The following is an 18,892-nucleotide window of genomic DNA, read 5'->3' on the forward strand; positions in this document are numbered from 1 at the left end:
GCCAATTCAGTTCCGCTAGATGCCACTAGATTCTACACACTGCACCTTTAACAGATCCGAGTTGACGTGAGCTGCATCAACGTTATCACTCGCCTCTTTGATTGTGCTCCTTTCTCAGCGTGTGCGTGTATATAAAGTGCATTGTAACACTTTTGTGTAAGTTGCACTTTTACATAGGTTTAATTTGCTGAGTCGAGTCAAGTCATGACAGCACAGCCTTTACTGATGAACCAGTGCCAGGGGGCACAGTGTGCGGACTCAGATTCATTTCCTTAAACCACAGAGTAAGCAAACATACGATCGACCGATTTAGTGCTATAAATGGCTTGAATGAGCTAGAATTTCAGATAGGTTAAAGGATGGGTTCATAATTTTTCAATTCTGTCTTAAAACAACAGTCAGGTGCCCATATGGACATTCTTCTGTAATCATTCCTCCTGTTCATATTGGCTATTAAAAGATCTCTTCCCAATTCCAATCCACAGTCCTTGTTCTGTGCAAAAATGTATTTAAATATTTATATGAAGATAATATGACGCTTCAGCCGGCCAAAAAGTCTTTTCAGTAGAAAATTCCCTCTTTGTGTTTCCCTGTCGAGCTGCAGTTGAAGGGTGGTAACAGAAAGAGTGATCTCTCTACTAAAATTAATATACTTGGGATGATATCCACTTGATTTGGACGGTTAAAGCCTCACATTGGCTCCAAACAAACATCTGAATGCACAGAACGTGAACTGTGGATTTTGTCCTCCATCACTTACACTGGAAGCACATTAAGAAAAGATTTTTTAATTTCCATTAAAAACAGGAGGAATGATCAAAGCAAACTTAACCTTGAGATCTTCTTTTAGGGAGTTTTTCCTTATTCAACTCGAGAGTCTAAGGACAGAGGATGTTGTATTGATGTACAGATTGTAAAGCCCTTGAGGCAAATTTACGATTTGTGATATTGGCTATACAAATAAAACTGACTTGACGTAACCTGTTTCAGTGTTCGTACGGGCACCTGACTATTATTTTAAGACCGACTTTGTGAACAAATCCTTTAACGCCTCTTTTGAGGTACTACTACTTGAATCTACTTTCAACCTGTTTCTTCAAAGGAGTAAATAAATCACAAAATGTCCAAGGGCATATGAAAAGCAATAAAAAACAAAAAAGTTAAATCAAAGGAGTTAAAAAAAAAAAACATCAGTGGAGTGAAAGTAGAGTGAGTGAATGAAGTGAAATCGCCTTCAGCATCAAAAAGTGACTGTGGCTGGAGTGTCACTAGACGTGCTGGACTGAGCGGCCTTCTGATCAGAACAAACACTTACATCTAATTAAAAAGTAGTTAAATTTATAGTGCAGTGTGCTCAAATGTACTTTATACAGTTTGGTTGAGATTTACAGAATTTATTGTGATATACATATATACATGTACAGCTGATACATTTGAGATTATCCATTTTTTCATTCATTTTTTCTTTTATAAATTGCAAAGTTAAACTTCTCACATTTGACCTGAAACTGATCCTCACAACTTTAGTCTTGCTTTCTAGTAGGCAGACGCTCTGTGCTGAGACTAAATGTTTTTAATTTTACGCTTGTCCGTGGCCTGACAACTTCCCAACTGCATGAGAAAAGTAAAATTGTAGATAATTTTCATTCATATCTTTTGTCAGTAAGTAAACTTTAAACACGGTTTCTTCGTCAAAGTCATTATCAAGTTACATTCATTCAGTCATGGTGGGCCAAAACAATCCCTGGCTTCATGTTTAGGGCTGCAACTAATGATTCTTTTCATTATAGATCAATCAGTTGATTATTTCCTTGATTTATCGGTTAGTTGTTTGGTCAATAAAATGTCAGAAAATAGTGAAAGATGTTGATCACTGTTTCCTAGAGCTCAAGGTAACGTCCTCAAATGTCGACCAACAGTCCAAAACCAAAGATATTCAGTTTGCTGTCATAGAAGACTAAAGAAACAAGAATATATTTACATTTGATTTGGAAATGTTGGCTTAAAATGATTAATTAATTATCAAAATAGTTGGCGATTAACTTATTAGTCTGCAAATAATCAATTAATCGACTAATTGTTGCAGCTCTACTCATGTTACCTGACATATAAATGATCCTAATGAGTTCCATGCACAGTTGTACTAGACTTAAAATTTGGGAAACAGCGCACTGGTATTGGATATTGGTATTGGCAGATACCCTGAGTTGAAGTATTGGGAGAAAAAAAATTGAATCGGTGCATCTAAATTTATTTGTGTGTCTTATTGCTGTTCCTGCAATCTGTAGGCTGAAAATTACATACTTGGTTAGTTTTAGAGTTGTTTTTTGGAAAGTCCAGAGTTGTATTTAACAGCTGCAAAAGACTGGAGCTGCAGGAGATTTAGGTTTGAATCAATTGCTGAGGAATTATATATTATAATAGTGTCTAGGTCAAAAGTGTCAAGAGGTACTGTATGTTTTAAAATCGACAGAAGGCCCATGTGCGGAGCCAGTGTCAACTCAGTCCCACAGGTGGAAGGGAGATGGAGGAGGGAGGAGGCACTGACCTCTGCTCTTAAAGCCAGGGGCCTGTGGTACCTAGTGAGTCCCGTGGCTCCCCTGCTCTGGGCCTGGCCCCCACCCTGGCTCTGGCTCTGGGGCTCCACGCCTCGCTCCTGTCCTAGACGCCACTCCAGCTCATCCCTCTGACCGGACTGTGAGTGACATGGGGCGGGGAAGGGGAGTGGGGGGAAGGGGCAGTGTGGACGGTGGGTGTAAGGGGTTAGGAGGATGGGGTGTGACAGGTGCAGGATACAGGGGTGCAGGTAGTGGTGGTGGTGTTGGTGGTGGTGGTGGTATTGGGGGAGATGTGTGAGGTGGATTGTGGACAAAACAGACAGAAGACAACAAACGGGGTGAGAGGACGAGGAAAGAAAGCGAGCGGGGGGAAAACAAAGAAAAAAAAAACAGAAAATGGGTAAAGAATATAAGCAGAGAGGGAGGGGGGAATTAACTAACAGACTACATGGTGTGGAGAAGAACAAACGGACTAAAGTACGAAGAAAAGCGCAAAGAGAAAGACCAACTTAAAGATGACGGCGTATGAGAGAGATGAGAAGAGAACGAGAATGAGGATGAACAAAATCATGGGCTGAAACATCTGGCGGGAACACAAAGAGGAACGAAGAGAGGGAATCGGGGGGGAAAAGAATGCAAAACACTTGTTATGAAGCGCATGCAATGGGGGATACATGAGTCCAAACCAACAGCTGAGAGATACCACGGCAAACTGCAGAGCGAGAGCTAGCACGCTAAAGGTTTCCAACACATGCCCGTGCACAGCCGTGTGTGTTGTAGAAGCAGTAAACTAAGGAAAAGTTGCATCTTGAGCCTGTGTACGATGCACATTGTTTTCAGACATTATAGCATTTAAAATACACTGGAGGCATTTGAGGCATCAGTCAAGCTTCAAACAGTGCCATGCTAGCTGCCCCTTTAGCAGCAGCGCCCACATTTTTTTTTTCTGTAAGTGAGGATTTCTTCCTTGCCAGCAGGAACTTTATATTACTGTGTCAAAGAGGCATCTAAAGAAGCGTGTTGCATTCATCAAAGAAAAAAAATTGAGATTAAAGATTTATCATCTTACATATGGTCCAAAATTTGAGTTAAAACAAACACCTGAACAAAACATATAATCTTTTGTTTTTTTACATAAATGCATAACATAAAAAAGCATATTTGATCATGATTCTTTATCTTTTTAAGGAATTGTGACTAAAGTATGACCCGATCGATACATTTTACAGTTGAAAAATAATCTGTACTCTCTAGAGGACAAACTACGCAATGGAAACACAGTTCTACATGGTCTCAAACACATCTTTGACATTTCTGCTCTGCAATTTCTTTTTAATTATCAGCCGACATCTGTCAGTACTGACCTGCAATAAGCTAACATTGGCTGATATATCATCCAAGATACTTTATCAATCTAGTTTAAATCTCAACATTATACAAAACTATCCCACGACTACAACATTTCACATTTTTTCACAATTATGAGATTCTTATCTTGCAATTATGAGACATTTATTTGTAATTATCTCATAAAGATCTAATAATTACAAAGTCTTTGAATTTTACCTGATATGTTTAAGGCCTGCAGACCAAATTATCATTAAGTAAGTAAGTACAAGTGATTGACAGTGTGCAATATTCTTTGGTTTCCTCAAGAATCTGCATTTTGTGATTATGAGATGAGTTTTTTCATAAGTATGAGATACAATGTTATAATTACGATACAGGAATCAATATAAAAAGCTGAACTTTTCTTGATTATGAGATGCTGCATAAGTCATAATTACAAGAAAACATTATTATTATGTTATTTTTTCTCTGGTGAATGCCACTGTATGAGCTTCCATACATGTCTTATCTCTCACTTATCCATCTGTTGTATTTGCATCTACTGTGTACCCTACTCTTTGCTGCTGCAGTGACAATTTCATTTCAACTTTGTTCATCTTCCAACTTTTCTTAATGGACGTAGGCTTTATTGCTTTGAGCAAAGTGTGTGTTGTTAGTACTGTACAGTGGTTAGCTTTGACTAATCCACCCAGCTTCACCCAGACTAACCAGCGAGTCCTACAGGCAGAGGAGCAAAGCAGAAACAAGTCATTGGATAGAATGAGTATGGAGGCAGCTTCAGTCTATTATCTCCACAAAGCAGATTGAGTTAAAATGTTTGAGGAGCTTTTTGTTTTATTTTTACAGTCTGGCTGATAAAAAAAAAAAAAAAGACATCCAAGATGTCTGCCTGATCATGCAGCACAAAGATAATGAACCTGCTTTGGAAGAGTACACAGTATGTTGACATGTTGACTCAACACTAAGCTGCAAGTTGAGTAAAAACAAGGACAGAAAGCAGGATGCCAGCCAGCGAGGTTCTTCCACAGGCAACTCACACAACACCATGCAAATCTCTTTTTTTTTTTTTTTTTGTTAAACAGAGGTTATTTTAGACAGTTCACACATTTTTATGGTTCGTCTCCTTGGCAACACCATGGAGTAACCAATCCCACGTGTGTCTGTGTGTGTATGTGTGTGGGTGGGTGGGTGTGTGTGATGACGTTGTGCAAACATTATAGCTACACCCTTTATGTGTCATAATGAGTCGCACAAATGACAGCATGGTGTAGCAGGGCTGTAAAAAAACAAATATATTTACTAAACTCCATCATGCAACATTTCACTACATCAAGAAAAGCTTTGTGTATCCAGCCAAATGGAAGAAGCTGCGATAACTCCTTTGGTACTTACTCCATTCATACCAAGCACCCTTTTAAGCACCCTCCCTCGGCCCTGGCTGACTGGAAGCAGGGCAGCTGCAGACAGTGAGTGCAGGGAGAAGGAGGCAGGCAGGGCTGCTGGCTATGAAGATGTGCATGGAGATGCAGATGTGAATGTGGCGGCAGCAGCAGCAGCAGCAGCAGCAGGAAGCGATGGTGGTGGCGGTGGGTCAGGGGAGGGGTTGGTGGCGGTGGTGCCAGTGTGGTAGAGCTGGGTGGCTCGGGGTGGTGCAGGGGGGGCCTGCTGTGTCACCCGGTGCTCACACTGGAGGTCTGGGGGGGGCGTCTAGAGGGTCTCTCATCTATTTCCTCTTAAGATATTAAAGGATAGGTTCGGATTCTTCTCAAGTCTATCTAATCTGTCTCATGACTGATCCCAGCTCACTTTACCTATTTAATGGGTGACCAATCCAACACTCTGCTTCATAATGAATGATGAGCTGACATCAAAGGATCAAAAAGAGACATCGCTATGAACTTTTGTCCGTCATAAGCCACTTATGTCTGTGCTAACTTTTCAGACACCTCCTGCTTAACAATCAAAAAGTCAGAAAGATTGTGAGGCCCCACTTTCACAAGCCTGAAAATCAAGATCAAACAAGCTTCTGTACTTTTGCTGCACAGGAGGTTTCTGTCCTCCCTGACATTGCTGTATGACACCTCCTTTACCGTTTGACAGATGTACCGCCTCAGTCAAACGCCCCCACATGCTGTAGCTTGACTCCACTGTAAGAAATGGGGTACAAAACCCCACAGATCACTCTGTGCAAAAATACATTTTTAAAGTCTCCCTCCATTCAAACATGTGTTTTGCTGTTTGGTACTTGCATGTTTGCAGAACTAAGTATGTAGGTTATGCTAATTGTGGAAAGTTTCTTTGTATTCACATCAAATCTGGGTTTAAGGCGAGAATGTACCAGATGATTTTGTGACATGTTTGGTGGTGACAGAGGAGGAATGCACTCAATGACAAGCAGTAACTTTTTTTTTTTTTTTTACAGAAGACAAAACGTTTTCATCTGATTAAGACAAAAATGTTTTGTCTTTATGTCTTCTGTAAATAAAGTGACTCCTTGTCATTAGGTGCGACTCACCTCTGTCACCATTAGTCAATATAATATCGATATCACACAATTTTTCTGAGTGTATTGAAACTCTACATGTAAGTTTATCACAACTCGTTTGGAAACCAATCGTGGTCCAGTATGAAACTTACACAAGTGTTTTCAGTTTTCAGTGAAGTAGGAGACGTCTTGTGTCCAGCAGTTAAACTTTCTAAACTAAAATATTTACATATTCATAGATTCTGGATTCTTCAATGAGGAACAAGGAGTAGAGGTCATTTTAAGAATTTTTAATTTAGGTAACTGAACTTTTTTGTGGAAAAACTATATCAGACACAAAAATACTCTGCTTTGAATTAGAAGATTTAGAATTTAAAGCAGAGTATTTTTATATGTCTTAAAACATGTGTGGAAGGGATCTTTAAAATACATTTTTGCCCCATTTCTTACAGCAGAATCGCACAAAAGTCAGTATGGAGAGGAGGATTGATTAGAGTGACCCATAGCTCTCTCACAATGCATACTGTATTGTAAATATTGTCTTAAGATAGATTTGAAAAATTCCAAACCTATCCTTTAAACCATGTTTGCTGCAACTTAATGAGACGTCCTCTGAAAGGCATGGCTGTGGATAGTGTGTGTTCTGCTAAAGATGTACGGTGTTGCCACTGTCTTCAATTAAAGTGGATTTTTCTTCAATTAAAGCTGAGTCAGGATCTCATTTAGTTAATTTTGGCTTTAAATGGTCTGCTAATGACTCCACATTTGGAGCCATTTAAATCAAACCTAAATGCTTTCTAACTTTTACAAATATACCATTGGGTTTTCCACTAAATACATCTGGACTTTGGCCTGCTTGATTTTGCAGACAAATAAAATTTTAGCTTACTGCAGTTTGAGAGCCAACTGGTGTGACATTTTCTTGTCTTCAGCCGCTCTCTCCTGCAACATGATATCATCTGGACAACCAAGTGGGACGCTTTAAGGTTGAACGCTAATCAATGTTCCTACGCAAGATTTTAAATGTTGTGTACAATTCTCATGAGGAAAATTTTAAGTAATGACTGTTTTCCCCATTAAGCTGACATGCTTTCTCCCTTTCTGATATTTTTCTTTTTAGAAAAGAACAAATCAGCCACAGAAAGAGAACAGCTAAATGTACTAAATAACCTTAAAAACAGTAAAGAAGGTCACAGGAAGTCTATCCATTGAACGTACCTGGAAGTCAGTCACCAGGTCTCTTCCAAAGGTGCTGATGGGAGAGTCGCGGGACATGGAGGTGACTGTGGACAGGAAGCTGCTGGACTCTGTGAGGTTTGGCATGGGTGACAAATCATCTGTCCTTTCTCTGAGCCCCTCCCCTACGTGGTCCAGCTTCTCCATGAAGATGTGTAGCTCAGTGCGGAAAGCCTTCATGCGTGTGTTGATGGTGTCCAGGACTTGGGTATCTGGTTTGGATCCAGACACCGTCCCTCCCTCCAGGCTCTCTCCTGTCGTCACCAGCAGCCTGCCCTCAAAGATCAGACTGTCAGTGTCCGTGATCAGGCGGTCCACCGTCTTCCCGAGCCTTTCCGCCTCTCGTTTCACGTTGGTGAATGACTCCCGCTCTTCCCTCCTGCGGTTGGCTAGTTCAGTGGCGCTGAGCTCGCTGCCATCTGAAGGTTTGAGGCTTCCGAACCCTGAGGTGGTTGTCGTTTTCTCAAACAGGTCTTCTGAGTCGCTCTCGCCCCCGATAGGGCCCTCTCTCTTGGGGTGGAGGAGAAGAAGTCGCCCTGCCTCCTCTTCTTCAGCGGCTTCCCGCCGGCCTGCATCGCTCTCTGCGTCGCTGTCTCGAGGGCTGCCGGTGCGTAAGCCGAGGTGTGCAGCCAGGTCACAGCGCTGGACGTTGGACATGAGGACACGGTTCTCATACTGCAGCTTCATGACCTTTCCACTCAGCTCGTTAATCTGCATCCTGGCTGATTTAAGCTCCTCCATCATCATCCCGCTGCTGGAGCCATTACCGTTCCCCCCATTACCGGGTTTAAACAATCCTCCTTCGCTACCCTCCTCGCCAACAGGGCTGCTGCTGGGGCCAAACTTGAAGCGGTTAAGCTCAGAGGTGAGCTGCCTGTTGTGGTCCTCAATCTCTGAAATGGAGCGCCGCAACAGCTCAGCCTCCTCCTCCACAAATTGGAGATGGCGGCGTAGCTCACTGGCCGACTCCAAAGCATCACCGCCATATGGCGACGACGGCATGCTGGAGAAGGGTTCCCGCCCAAAACAGTCTCTTTCATACTGACAGCGGATGTCATCATTTTCTGCACGCAGGCTGCGGTTCTCCACCTCCAGCTCCACGATCTTTCTTCCCAGGATGTTTGCCTCCTCCTCCACCAGCTTGAGGCGTAATCGCAGCTCAGCCTCTCGAGTGGTGTGAGGGCCTCCGCCAGAGCACTCGGCCAGGGGAAGGGGGCTGTCAACGTCCCCGTAAACGGACTTGTACTTTTGCAACTCTTGCTCCAGTTCATCCTTCTCCCGGCCCAGCTTCGCCATCTTTTTCCTCATCAGGCCGGACTCCTCCTTAGCAAACTGGAGCTGGCACCTGAGGTCTGCACTGTCCTCCTGGTAGGGTGACAAGGTCGCAGTTAAAAACTTTATATATAATATATATATAGTATTTATAATATATATAATATTTTCCTACAAAAGCTGGGCACTGTAGTTTTTATCAAACGTCACTCAAACAGAAGGAAATAGTGCTTTCGTTGGGGACTATTTTCAGCCGTGGATAAATACACATTTGTTTCTCTAGTGATATTTACAGCCGTTGGATGGTGCATGTGGGATTGACTCAAAACAAACTACAGCGCCCGTGCACATTGTGAAAAGAGAAAATGTCACCCTGTGCAAGAGTGTGACACATTGATGTGTTTTTAATAGTTTTTGGACAACAACAAAGGTCTTGGACAAAGAGGATTTATAAGGTTTTAACTGCACAGAAAATATTTCTTAGTAGGATTAGTTCATTGTTGGTTTTGGTCTTTTCATGGGATTTGTTGACAATAAGAAAAATATATCACAAGATTTCTGTCTTTCCTTTCAAGCCCACAACGTATTTATATTTTATGATATTGAACTCAGAAAAAGAACAGAAATATTTTTTTCTTTTCTTACCTGACTTGTTGATTTCTTGTCTTTAAATGTTTCCCTACTTCCTCGTCTCCTCAGTGCAGTCTGTAAAAGAACAAAGAAGGATGTAAAACATTTTATCATAACAAACACATCTTCAATCTTGAAATATTCCTCCAACAATAATTGCTGTTGCTGTAAAATTACAAAGATCAACATTACAACACTCAGATGAAAGCAATAAAAGAGGCTTTTATGAATTCAATAGTGAGGATCTCTGCACTTTTAAGATGCTATTGATATTTCCATATATCATGATGCCAGTACTTATGGAGCATGCACAATAATTAATGTACTGCATAACATGAAGTACCAATGCAGTGGAACGAAAGAGTTGGTTAACGTGTGCCAACTCCCCTAATGTGAAGCAGACTCTGCAAAAAGCCAGAAGAACATTAATCTATGTGGAAATCTTACGTAACATTTCCATCATCAGGTCAAAGCCGAGTCTAATAAGGATGTATTTACTCCAATGCAGATTGCAGATCACATGACATAATTACAGTCTGATTCATGCACATAGTAACGGTAATAGCCTGTATCGAAAGCTAAGTTATCATGTCAATCTTAAAGCGAGTGAGTGAAGTGGCAGAATGATCCACATGTTGTGATGTAAATTATCACTTCAGACAATTCTGATCTTCATTCAGCTCAGAAAACTTCAGAGTACAGATGATGGGGATGATCAGGCATGACTTTTGCTGTATGGTGCACCAGGGTGCATTATATCCCATTCAGAGCTCAGTGTGACAGACGTCTTATCCAGGCTCAGATTCAGTGACACATGGCGCTTCCACAGCGCTCTGTGGGGAAGCATCTGCCTGTCCAGTGGGGAAATCTGTCCTGTAGCTAATACTAGGCATTGCACGCAAAGCCTGGATAAAACAGGGCTTTCTGCACGCCAGCTTAGTCTTACTGACAAATAAAATCATTCATTTTTATCAAGTTCCGTACACTTCCTTGCCTCAGCTCCATACGACAGGGATGACATAGATAAGCACTGAGAGAAAGGGAAGGAGAGGGAGAGGCAGAGGAAGAAATCCTCGTCTATAAATGCAGAGTGCAGAGCTCTCAACTGTGAAGCTTTTTTCCAGGAAGAGATTGCTGCCTGGCAGAGTTATTTAAAGGTTCTGACGATCAGTTTAAGCTACAGCCAAGGAGCCTTTCTAGGAAGCATAACCTGATATTAATATTTCCCATCTGAATGTCACAGTAAAGCTTCAATGGACTCCTTTATGAGTCACCAAAACAGCCACCAATCACGTGATAGTCTTACTATGGTTTGCAACAATTTCCAAGAGCCGAAGTCAAATTGTTGCTTGTTAAAATCCAAAAATATTAACTTTACAGTGATATAAAAACAGAGAAAAGCAGCAAATAATCATATTTGAGAATCCAGAACTTTTTTAAATGACAATTAACTGATTATCAAAATTATTGTTGGTAAATTGATTATTTGGTTAATAGTTTCGGCACAAAACCCACCTATGGTTTAGTTTGGAGAATATTTATAACACTTTTAACTCCTTCTGTTGAAAGTATTTTCATTTATTTGCTGGTTTACATCCCTTCGTCAAAAAGACGAGAACCGATTGCAAGGTGTTTTTAACCTCATCCATAAAATTATCATCAAAAAACAACTTGTAAACTTAATACTGAACAAGTCTTTAAAAAGGTATGTAAGATAAGGAGTGAACCCACACATGTGCTGTGTGACTACTTTGAGCTGACGCCATCAGGAATGTGTTTTAGATTGCATGTGACACAAAAAGAAGGAAGTTTGGATTTATTCCAGGAGCCACTCAACTTGTGAACAGTCATAGTAAAAGAGATAATACTTTTTGACCATTAGTGTTTTTTACAGTGTATGAATGAATAGTTTTTTTAATTTAATTTAATGAAACTGAATTTTTCCCACGGTGACGTCCTAAATCACAGAACAGAGTATTATCTATGGCTGCCACAGCTGCTTTAAGAGTACGCAGTAATGTGTGTTTTCATCCATGCTCTAATTTTTTTTTGGTGAAAAACTCTTTACTATACGACCTCTGTTGCCAGCCAAAATAGACCAGTAGGACAGCATGAATCATTTATGGCCAGACAGACGGAAAGTGTGAGGGTGAACCTGTTTTGCCCGGAGCAGGAACGGACCTTGACTCAGTTGCTGGCTCTGCGACAGGAAGGCAGCGCCCACTTAGAAACGGCACAAACAAGACTGTAACTACAATGTGGGCAGTGGTAGTTAGAGAAAGAGATGTAAGAATAAATGTCAAGTAACAGGGAGAAGCATTTTTTGCCTATCATTTTGAACATTGTGCCTAGTTGCTCAAAAGACCTTCCCTATAGTTCTCTGCTCAGCTGTGTTTCATGATCAATATGTTCTTATCTTTTATCTACATGTTTCTTTAAGACACAGAATTTCTCACACATCTAAGAGTTTTTTTTGTCTGCCCTCCTTTTGCCTTCAAATTCTCGTTTGAAGTTTCCGTGTCTGATCCAAACTCAGCCTCTGCTCTGATGCACTGTGAGCATTTCGCTTTGAGCTGAATGCACACAGGCTGATAGTAAATGGGGCTTTTTTTTTTTCAGCAACCATTGTCAAGCAACAGTTACATGTGTTTGACATGTTGTTTGATCTGGTTTTCCCTTCCACAAAAGCAAAATAACAGATTTGTTTATCCCAGAATTTTACTTGTGTAATTGAATTTTTTAGGCGTCTTGTCAAAGTGTTTTTACGTCTATAGTTCGTTTGCTCTGGTCCAAATCAGCTGATGAGTCGGTGAATTTGGTGCGTTTTCCCCTTGGTTCTGTTTCTCTTCACACAGAGAAAAATCCAAGTGCATCCGACCAAAATACAGTACCAAAACCCATCAACTGATTCAGACCAGAGCGAACGAACTATAGGTGTGAAAACACCCTGAGAGTGATGACACAGTGTCATTGTTTACATCGTGGCAAACTACACCTCTGCTTATCATTTCCCATAATCCCTCCATCCAGAGGGCTTCATATAACCCACTCCAGCTGTAGGAATCCTCTCCGAGGCTGTAATTGTTTTTATTTGGTGATGACAGACTGTAATTCACTGTTTACTCTAGTTATCTATTTATTGGCTATATCAGATGTGTGAATCCCTCCCAGTCTCAGACCCCCCCCTCGGCCCCCCCTCCCCGCCCCCCTCGGTCCATCCTCAGCTTTGTGTCTGTGTCAGTATCTCCAACACCAGTTGTGGTTTAATTCCCAGCCCTGGTGACAGAGCTAATCTCTCTGGGGAGACAGCGGATTAGACAGCATCTTGTGCAAAGCTCCTCTGAACCCCAGACTGCCACTACCAGGGATCCCTGTTTACTGTATACATAAGTCAATTTGACACTCAGAGACACAACAGTACGATCAGAAGAACGCTGATCGTAATATATTTCTTCCGACTAATCAAATAGTTTGTCTGTGCAGTTCACCAGCAAATACAGTTGTGTACACTGACCTTTAAATACTGGCTGATGTTTATCAGAAGAATGCCAGTATATATATGTTTGGTGTTTTTTTATTAAGATGTTCTACTGGCAGAAAAAAAGAAGTAAAACATTTCATAGCGTGAGACAATTTACAATTTTTGCACTTTTTACAGAAAGCTGTCAGTCTGTTTTAATACTGCTTACAGGCAAGGAGTCTGAAAGTTCACGAGTTATAACGTGGCTGATATTCTTGAAAATGTCAGAGCTCGTGGAAGATAACTTTTTTTTAATCATTTTTGTTGTCTACCTCTGTCTCTTAATCCCAGCGTGACCCTGACATCCAGAAAGCACAAAATCATTAACTGTTTTTGAAAACAGAAAACAGCAACTGTTCTCACGACTTAACCACTTCAGTACGATGCATCGTTAACTTCCCATGTTGAAAATATGACCTCACAAGTTCCATTTGAAGGCAGCATAAGCCTTACGACCAGCTATACATACTTTAATTAAAATATGGCAAGTTGCTCAATTATTATTTGCTGAAAGGAGGTTGGTAAAATTATGATTATTGCCAGTAGAACTCTCCCTCTTCGTGTCCTTTTGTCGAGTTGCTCCTACATGTAAATTCACACCAGAGAGAAGAGCTACAGTAAGTTTTAGTAACTCACTCATACATCCACAGTCCTTATTACTTTATACAAGATCAATAAGATTAGCATTTCACAAAGCAAGGTCACAAATTATCATTCTTATCATTATCAAAATCCACGATAATATTGAAGTATTTCTAAGAGTGCTGAAACAACACCTTGACTAATCAATCAATAGAAAAGTAACTTATTACAGTTTTGATAATCAATTAATCATTTAAGTCATTTTTTGAGCAAAAGTTCCAGACATTTGCTCTTTCCAGCTTCTTAAACAGGAAGATTTGCTCCTTTTTCCTTTTATATATCACTGTAAAGTCGATATTTGGGTTTTAGACAGTTGGTCGGACATAAGAAGACATTTAAATGCATCACTTGGCTCTGGGAAAATATTTTATGACATTTTACAGACCAGACAATTGATTATTCAAAAAAAAAAAAAAAAAAGAAAATAATTAACAGATAAATCGATAACAAAGACTAAACACTTGTTCTCTACATGTTGAAATTTAACTCAGCGGCTCTGCCTCTAAATCTGCAAACACACACATAAACACCTCCTAATATGACTGCATTTATTCCACTTAAACACACAATTGCACTCATGCACACCAAAAAAAAATCCCACAGGCACACACACACACACACACACACACACACAAACACAAACACACACACACACACACACATACACACAAACACACACACAAACACAAACACACACACACACACAAGTCCCTCTTCATCATCATCTGAATGCACTGCTCTTCACAGGCCTTTTAACATGGGTTAGTGGCAGCCAGTCATGCAGTCATGTAGGCTAGCAGGCAGCTCCAGCTGGTGTGCGAGCCGGCTGCAGTACTGGTGTGGCTGGTTTTACTCCCCTGGGCCCCTGCCAGCCTGCGGGATTAGCAGATTGTAGTTACACAGCCGTTACCCAGCAAGGACTGAATTAACCAGGCGCTGTGGGCCCTGACTGACTGTCTGTCTGTCTGTCTGTCTTTCATTGGCCTTCTCCTGTACCTCCCTCCTGGACCCCCCTCTTCCCTTTCTATTGGGCTTTCTCCCTGCCTCCTCCTTTTTTTCTCTCCTCCATCCTTTCACTTTTAAGTCCTTGCTTCTTCTGGTTTCACATGACACCCGTGAAGGGCATCTGAAATGTAAGGGGCGGCTAATGGTGTTAGAGTGTAATTCTATTGTGTAATTTGTTCATCTATTACACGTCTGACCGTCCTGGGAGAGGGATCCCTCTTCTGTTGCTCTTCTTGAGGTTTCTTACCTTTTTTCCCCTGTTAAAAGGGTTTTTTAGGGAGTTTTTGCTTATTTGAATCAGATGTTTTATTACTGTACAGACTGTAAAGCCCCATGAGGCAAATTTGTGATATATGATATTGGGCTATGCAAATAAAACTGACTTGAAAAATTGACTTGAGTGTGTGTACATGTGCTCATTGGTGTGTAGTTTCATGTCTCTGAGGTTGAGTCAGGTTCACATTTTTGGCCAAAACAACCTGCCCTCTGCATCACAACCGAAGCAGTAGCCCCAAAGAAATTAATAATGAGGCTACATTTTTTTAGCAGTGTTTTTGTGCACAGCCTAAGGCTTCAAGACCGAACACAGCTCTGCATTAAAACAATGCAGAGTGGCCGCGTTGCTACAGACGAGACACGAAATACGATCCAGGAAGAAACCGAGCAGTGAATTTGAACGCTTATCAGACGCCAAAATGTTGCACAATGGTCTCTAATAGTCAGAGTCAACTATGGAAAGTTATCTCAGTGGCAACTGCGTTATCTTTCATAGCGATAATCACAAGGTAAACAATAATAATACTCAACCCAGAATGTGTACTTGCATGTATGTGACTGGTTGTTGCGGCACTTTGCTGAATGACGTTACATTCCATTGCGGCAAACGTTGAGCCTCGTTTAACAGTTTTGCCAGACGAACCTGCTTTTTGGCGTTGGCTGTCTGAACACGGCCTTAAACTTAAAGTGAATAGTAGAGAGCTATCAGGAAATAAGGAGGGAGAGAGATGAAGATGACACGCCTAAAAGGCCTCTGGCTGGAGTCGAACCTGAGACATTACAACATACATGTTACGTTAGGTTTAGGATGAGAATTATGATTTGGTTTAAAGTATTAGGATTAATGTTAAACTACATTTAGGGTTAGGATTTGTCTTTAAATGAAGATGGTGATGTTACGGACAGGTTAATGATTAAGTTGTCAGAATGAAAGTTCATGTTATGAGTTTGGTGTAAAAGACTAAAGGTCCTCACAAATCCAGCTACACAAATGTGTGTGTGTGTGATGTGAAGTGAGTGTGTAGAAGTAAAACAGTCAGATAATGACATTATCAGTGTGTGTGACAGAGTGTTTATGCTCAACAATTACTTCCACCATTACTCTGCTTTCCACTGCAATTAGTGAAGTGTCATAAGTTACCATTATGTGTGTTTGTAGGTGTGTTACTGATCCATTAGTGTCAGCAGGTCTCGCAGGGAAATACAGGATATTCAACAGATGAGTAAAAGCACTTTATTCAATAGGTAACGTCTGCACACAGTGAAGCTCTGCTGCTGCAATCTCACTACAAACATGTTGGAAAAAGGAGAATTTTGTGTACTCTGACACGCCTGTTTGCATAAGAGGCTGAGGCATTTTTTGGATCGAGTGCCGGATGACATCACACGGTGACATCACCAAACATTCCCAATCTGGGGAGGAAAAAAAAAACGTGGGTGGAGGATGAGCAAGAATGGGAACACAGAGAGTGTATTTTCGGCAGCATCTGTACTCAACAGCTTGGCCTATTTATGATTTTGCTCAAAGACCGTAACACAGTGCAGAGAGTGGCGTCTGGATCTGGTAATAGGATTTAACAGGAAGTGTGGTGTGACCAGTGAAAGGGGGCGGGATGGAGGGATAGTGGGGGGGGGGGGGGGGGGGGATTGGGTCGAACACAAATGGAGCTGCGATGGCCGCTGGATGCAAATAAACCCCTTTTCCCATACTTTAATTTATTTGTGGCGGCTTGACACAATATGAACATCGACCGCCACATATTGATTTTCTTTTTTTTTACTATTTAAAATGGGTAAAATCTTATTTTACTGTAGAGCACAGCACATTGATTCGCTCAGCCCCTCCTTGTCCCTCTCTCTCTCTCTCTCTCTCTCTCTCTCTAGTCTAGCTATGTTCTTCACACAACACTGTCAATCTTGGAGATCCAACTCTTCAAATAAGTTATTAGCAAGCATGTAAGGAGCCTAGCTAGAAAGGATTAAGTTAGTTAGTTAGTTCAGTAAGTTAGCTGGGTTGTCGCAGTTAGCACGCTGTACATAGCTGCTAGTCAATATCGACTGCTCCTGCATGTTAATACTTTAACTCTGATGCTGAATGTTTGCTCCTTTAATCCAGATGATTACCTAGAAACTTAAGAAAACACATGTTGGACAACTGAACAGTCCAACCAGTGGGATTAGCTACGCAATTAATTTGTAGTCTGACTCACAGGATGTAGACTCTGGGTATTAGCCTGTCATTGGGCGACTATTTCAGTTGGAAGTCTCTTCCCCTTCCGCTATCTACATCTCTTCAAAATCCCCATCGTTATGTGAAACAACAAAAACCTCTGAGCTAGCAACCTATATGCAGAAAATGGCAAGCTTTGACGAAGATTTGGATCGTGCAATGAGGCAGGTCTGCTTGGTTCTTTCGGTGAATGGTTGTAAAGATAAACAAAGAATATGTTTAGAACATTTGCTGTCTAACAGGGACGCTCTTGCGTGCTCGCCCACCGGTTATGGACAAAGTTTCATATTCTGAAAATGGCCTTATCATTTGCAGTGAGCTAGTGAGGGTCAACACAGAGACATGGCATGTAAATGCCATGGTTTTGGCAGTGTCCCCCTTGGTTGTGATATTGGAGGACCAGGTGAAAACCTTATAGTCAAGGGGGGTTAGCTGGGCAAGATCCAGACATGGACAAGAAAATAGCTGCTGGCCACAACTCACCATCTATCCTGCTAATTTGCTAATTTCTATAGCTAAGGTTACTGTATTGTGTGCAATTTGACACTAGCAAAATCAATTATTAAATTGATTAAATTAAAACAAGTCCCCCTCTCCCCTGACATTATTTTTAAAAGGGCACCATCGCTGCATCCTGGGCTTAGCGTCGCCCAAAACCCCCAATAGCAGAATGATAATGGGTTCAGCCAGACCTTTCTCAAGGTGCTGGCACAGCGATAAAATGAGGTGTGGAGATAGATCTGGCTATGTGAGACTAATTAATTTGTTTCAAATATTTCCAGGCTTCAGCCAGTGCTGCTGTGGCAGCTGAAGCGGCAAGAGAGGGTCAGGAAGGGAGGGATGGCTGTAGCTAATGAAGACAGAGATGTAGGGGTGGAGGAGGAGGACGGCAGCCAACGTGCTGCTGTGAGAGAGTCAGCTAGGGCAGAAGCAACAGGTGTGACTTACAGCAAACACAGATGCAGAAGCAAGGCAGGTTAGAAAAGCCCATTTTTCAGGAAAAGGGGCCTCATTTCCATTTTTCTGTGCATTGTAGACGGGACATCAGCAAGCACAGAGACCTTGGATTTGATCCAGAGTGGCTGAATATGTCCCAGTTTAAGACTTGGCTGTACCACACACAACATGGTAAATTTAATAACTGCATAATTTGTACTATCATGAATAAATAATTAGAAATAATGTTTTTATTTCATTTTCTTTCTTATTTGTTCTTCTTATTGTATATAATTTATCGACTGTGCAGCACCACAAGCCTGCGCCTAAGAAAGGCTGTGAAAAGAGGGATTTTGTTGAGGTTGGAGCTGTTATATACAGAAAAGATTACTTTGGAACAGCACATCAATGCAGCGCACCAGCACAACAGCATCAGATGCCAGTTATCTTTTGCATCTGGTAGGTTCCAATTTCATATACTAACTTGAGTATATTCAAATAATTTTCTAATCATTTTGTCATTTACAGGCATCTCAGTGATGGACTCCTTCGAGCCCAGTGTTGTTTTGGAGAGTGAGGCAATCATTGGTGGGTTCAAGTGCCTTCACTGGCTCATAAAAAATGAATTGGCCCACCAAACAAGCTACCCAAAGCTTTTAAGCCTGGCTGAGCTTCTAGGGTGAGACTACTTCAGGAAATTAAAGGTAAAGGTCACATAGCCATTATTTAAGATTAAATTCAATCTTTACATT

At 41.2% G+C, this 18,892-nt stretch overlaps 1 protein-coding gene across 4 annotated transcripts in view; it reads right to left on the minus strand.

Annotated features, from left to right (window-relative positions):
* Window positions 1-18,892, minus strand: part of LOC137194486 (microtubule cross-linking factor 1) — a 76,770-nt gene that overhangs the window by 30,115 nt on the left and 27,763 nt on the right. For 3 of the 4 annotated variants that reach the window (XM_067606428.1, XM_067606431.1, XM_067606430.1), the window contains exons 4-6: window positions 9,547-9,606; window positions 7,612-8,994; window positions 2,549-2,695 (exon numbers count right to left, since the gene is read on the minus strand). In XM_067606428.1, coding sequence (XP_067462529.1) covers window positions 2,549-2,695; window positions 7,612-8,994; window positions 9,547-9,606 — 1,590 coding nt within the window. The remainder of the gene's footprint in view (window positions 1-2,548; window positions 2,696-7,611; window positions 8,995-9,546; window positions 9,607-18,892) is intronic. The other variant, XM_067606429.1, reaches the window with a different exon arrangement.

The sequence above is a fragment of the Thunnus thynnus genome, chromosome 12 (assembly GCF_963924715.1).
Source record: "Thunnus thynnus chromosome 12, fThuThy2.1, whole genome shotgun sequence".
Taxonomy (NCBI): Eukaryota; Metazoa; Chordata; class Actinopteri; order Scombriformes; family Scombridae; genus Thunnus; species Thunnus thynnus.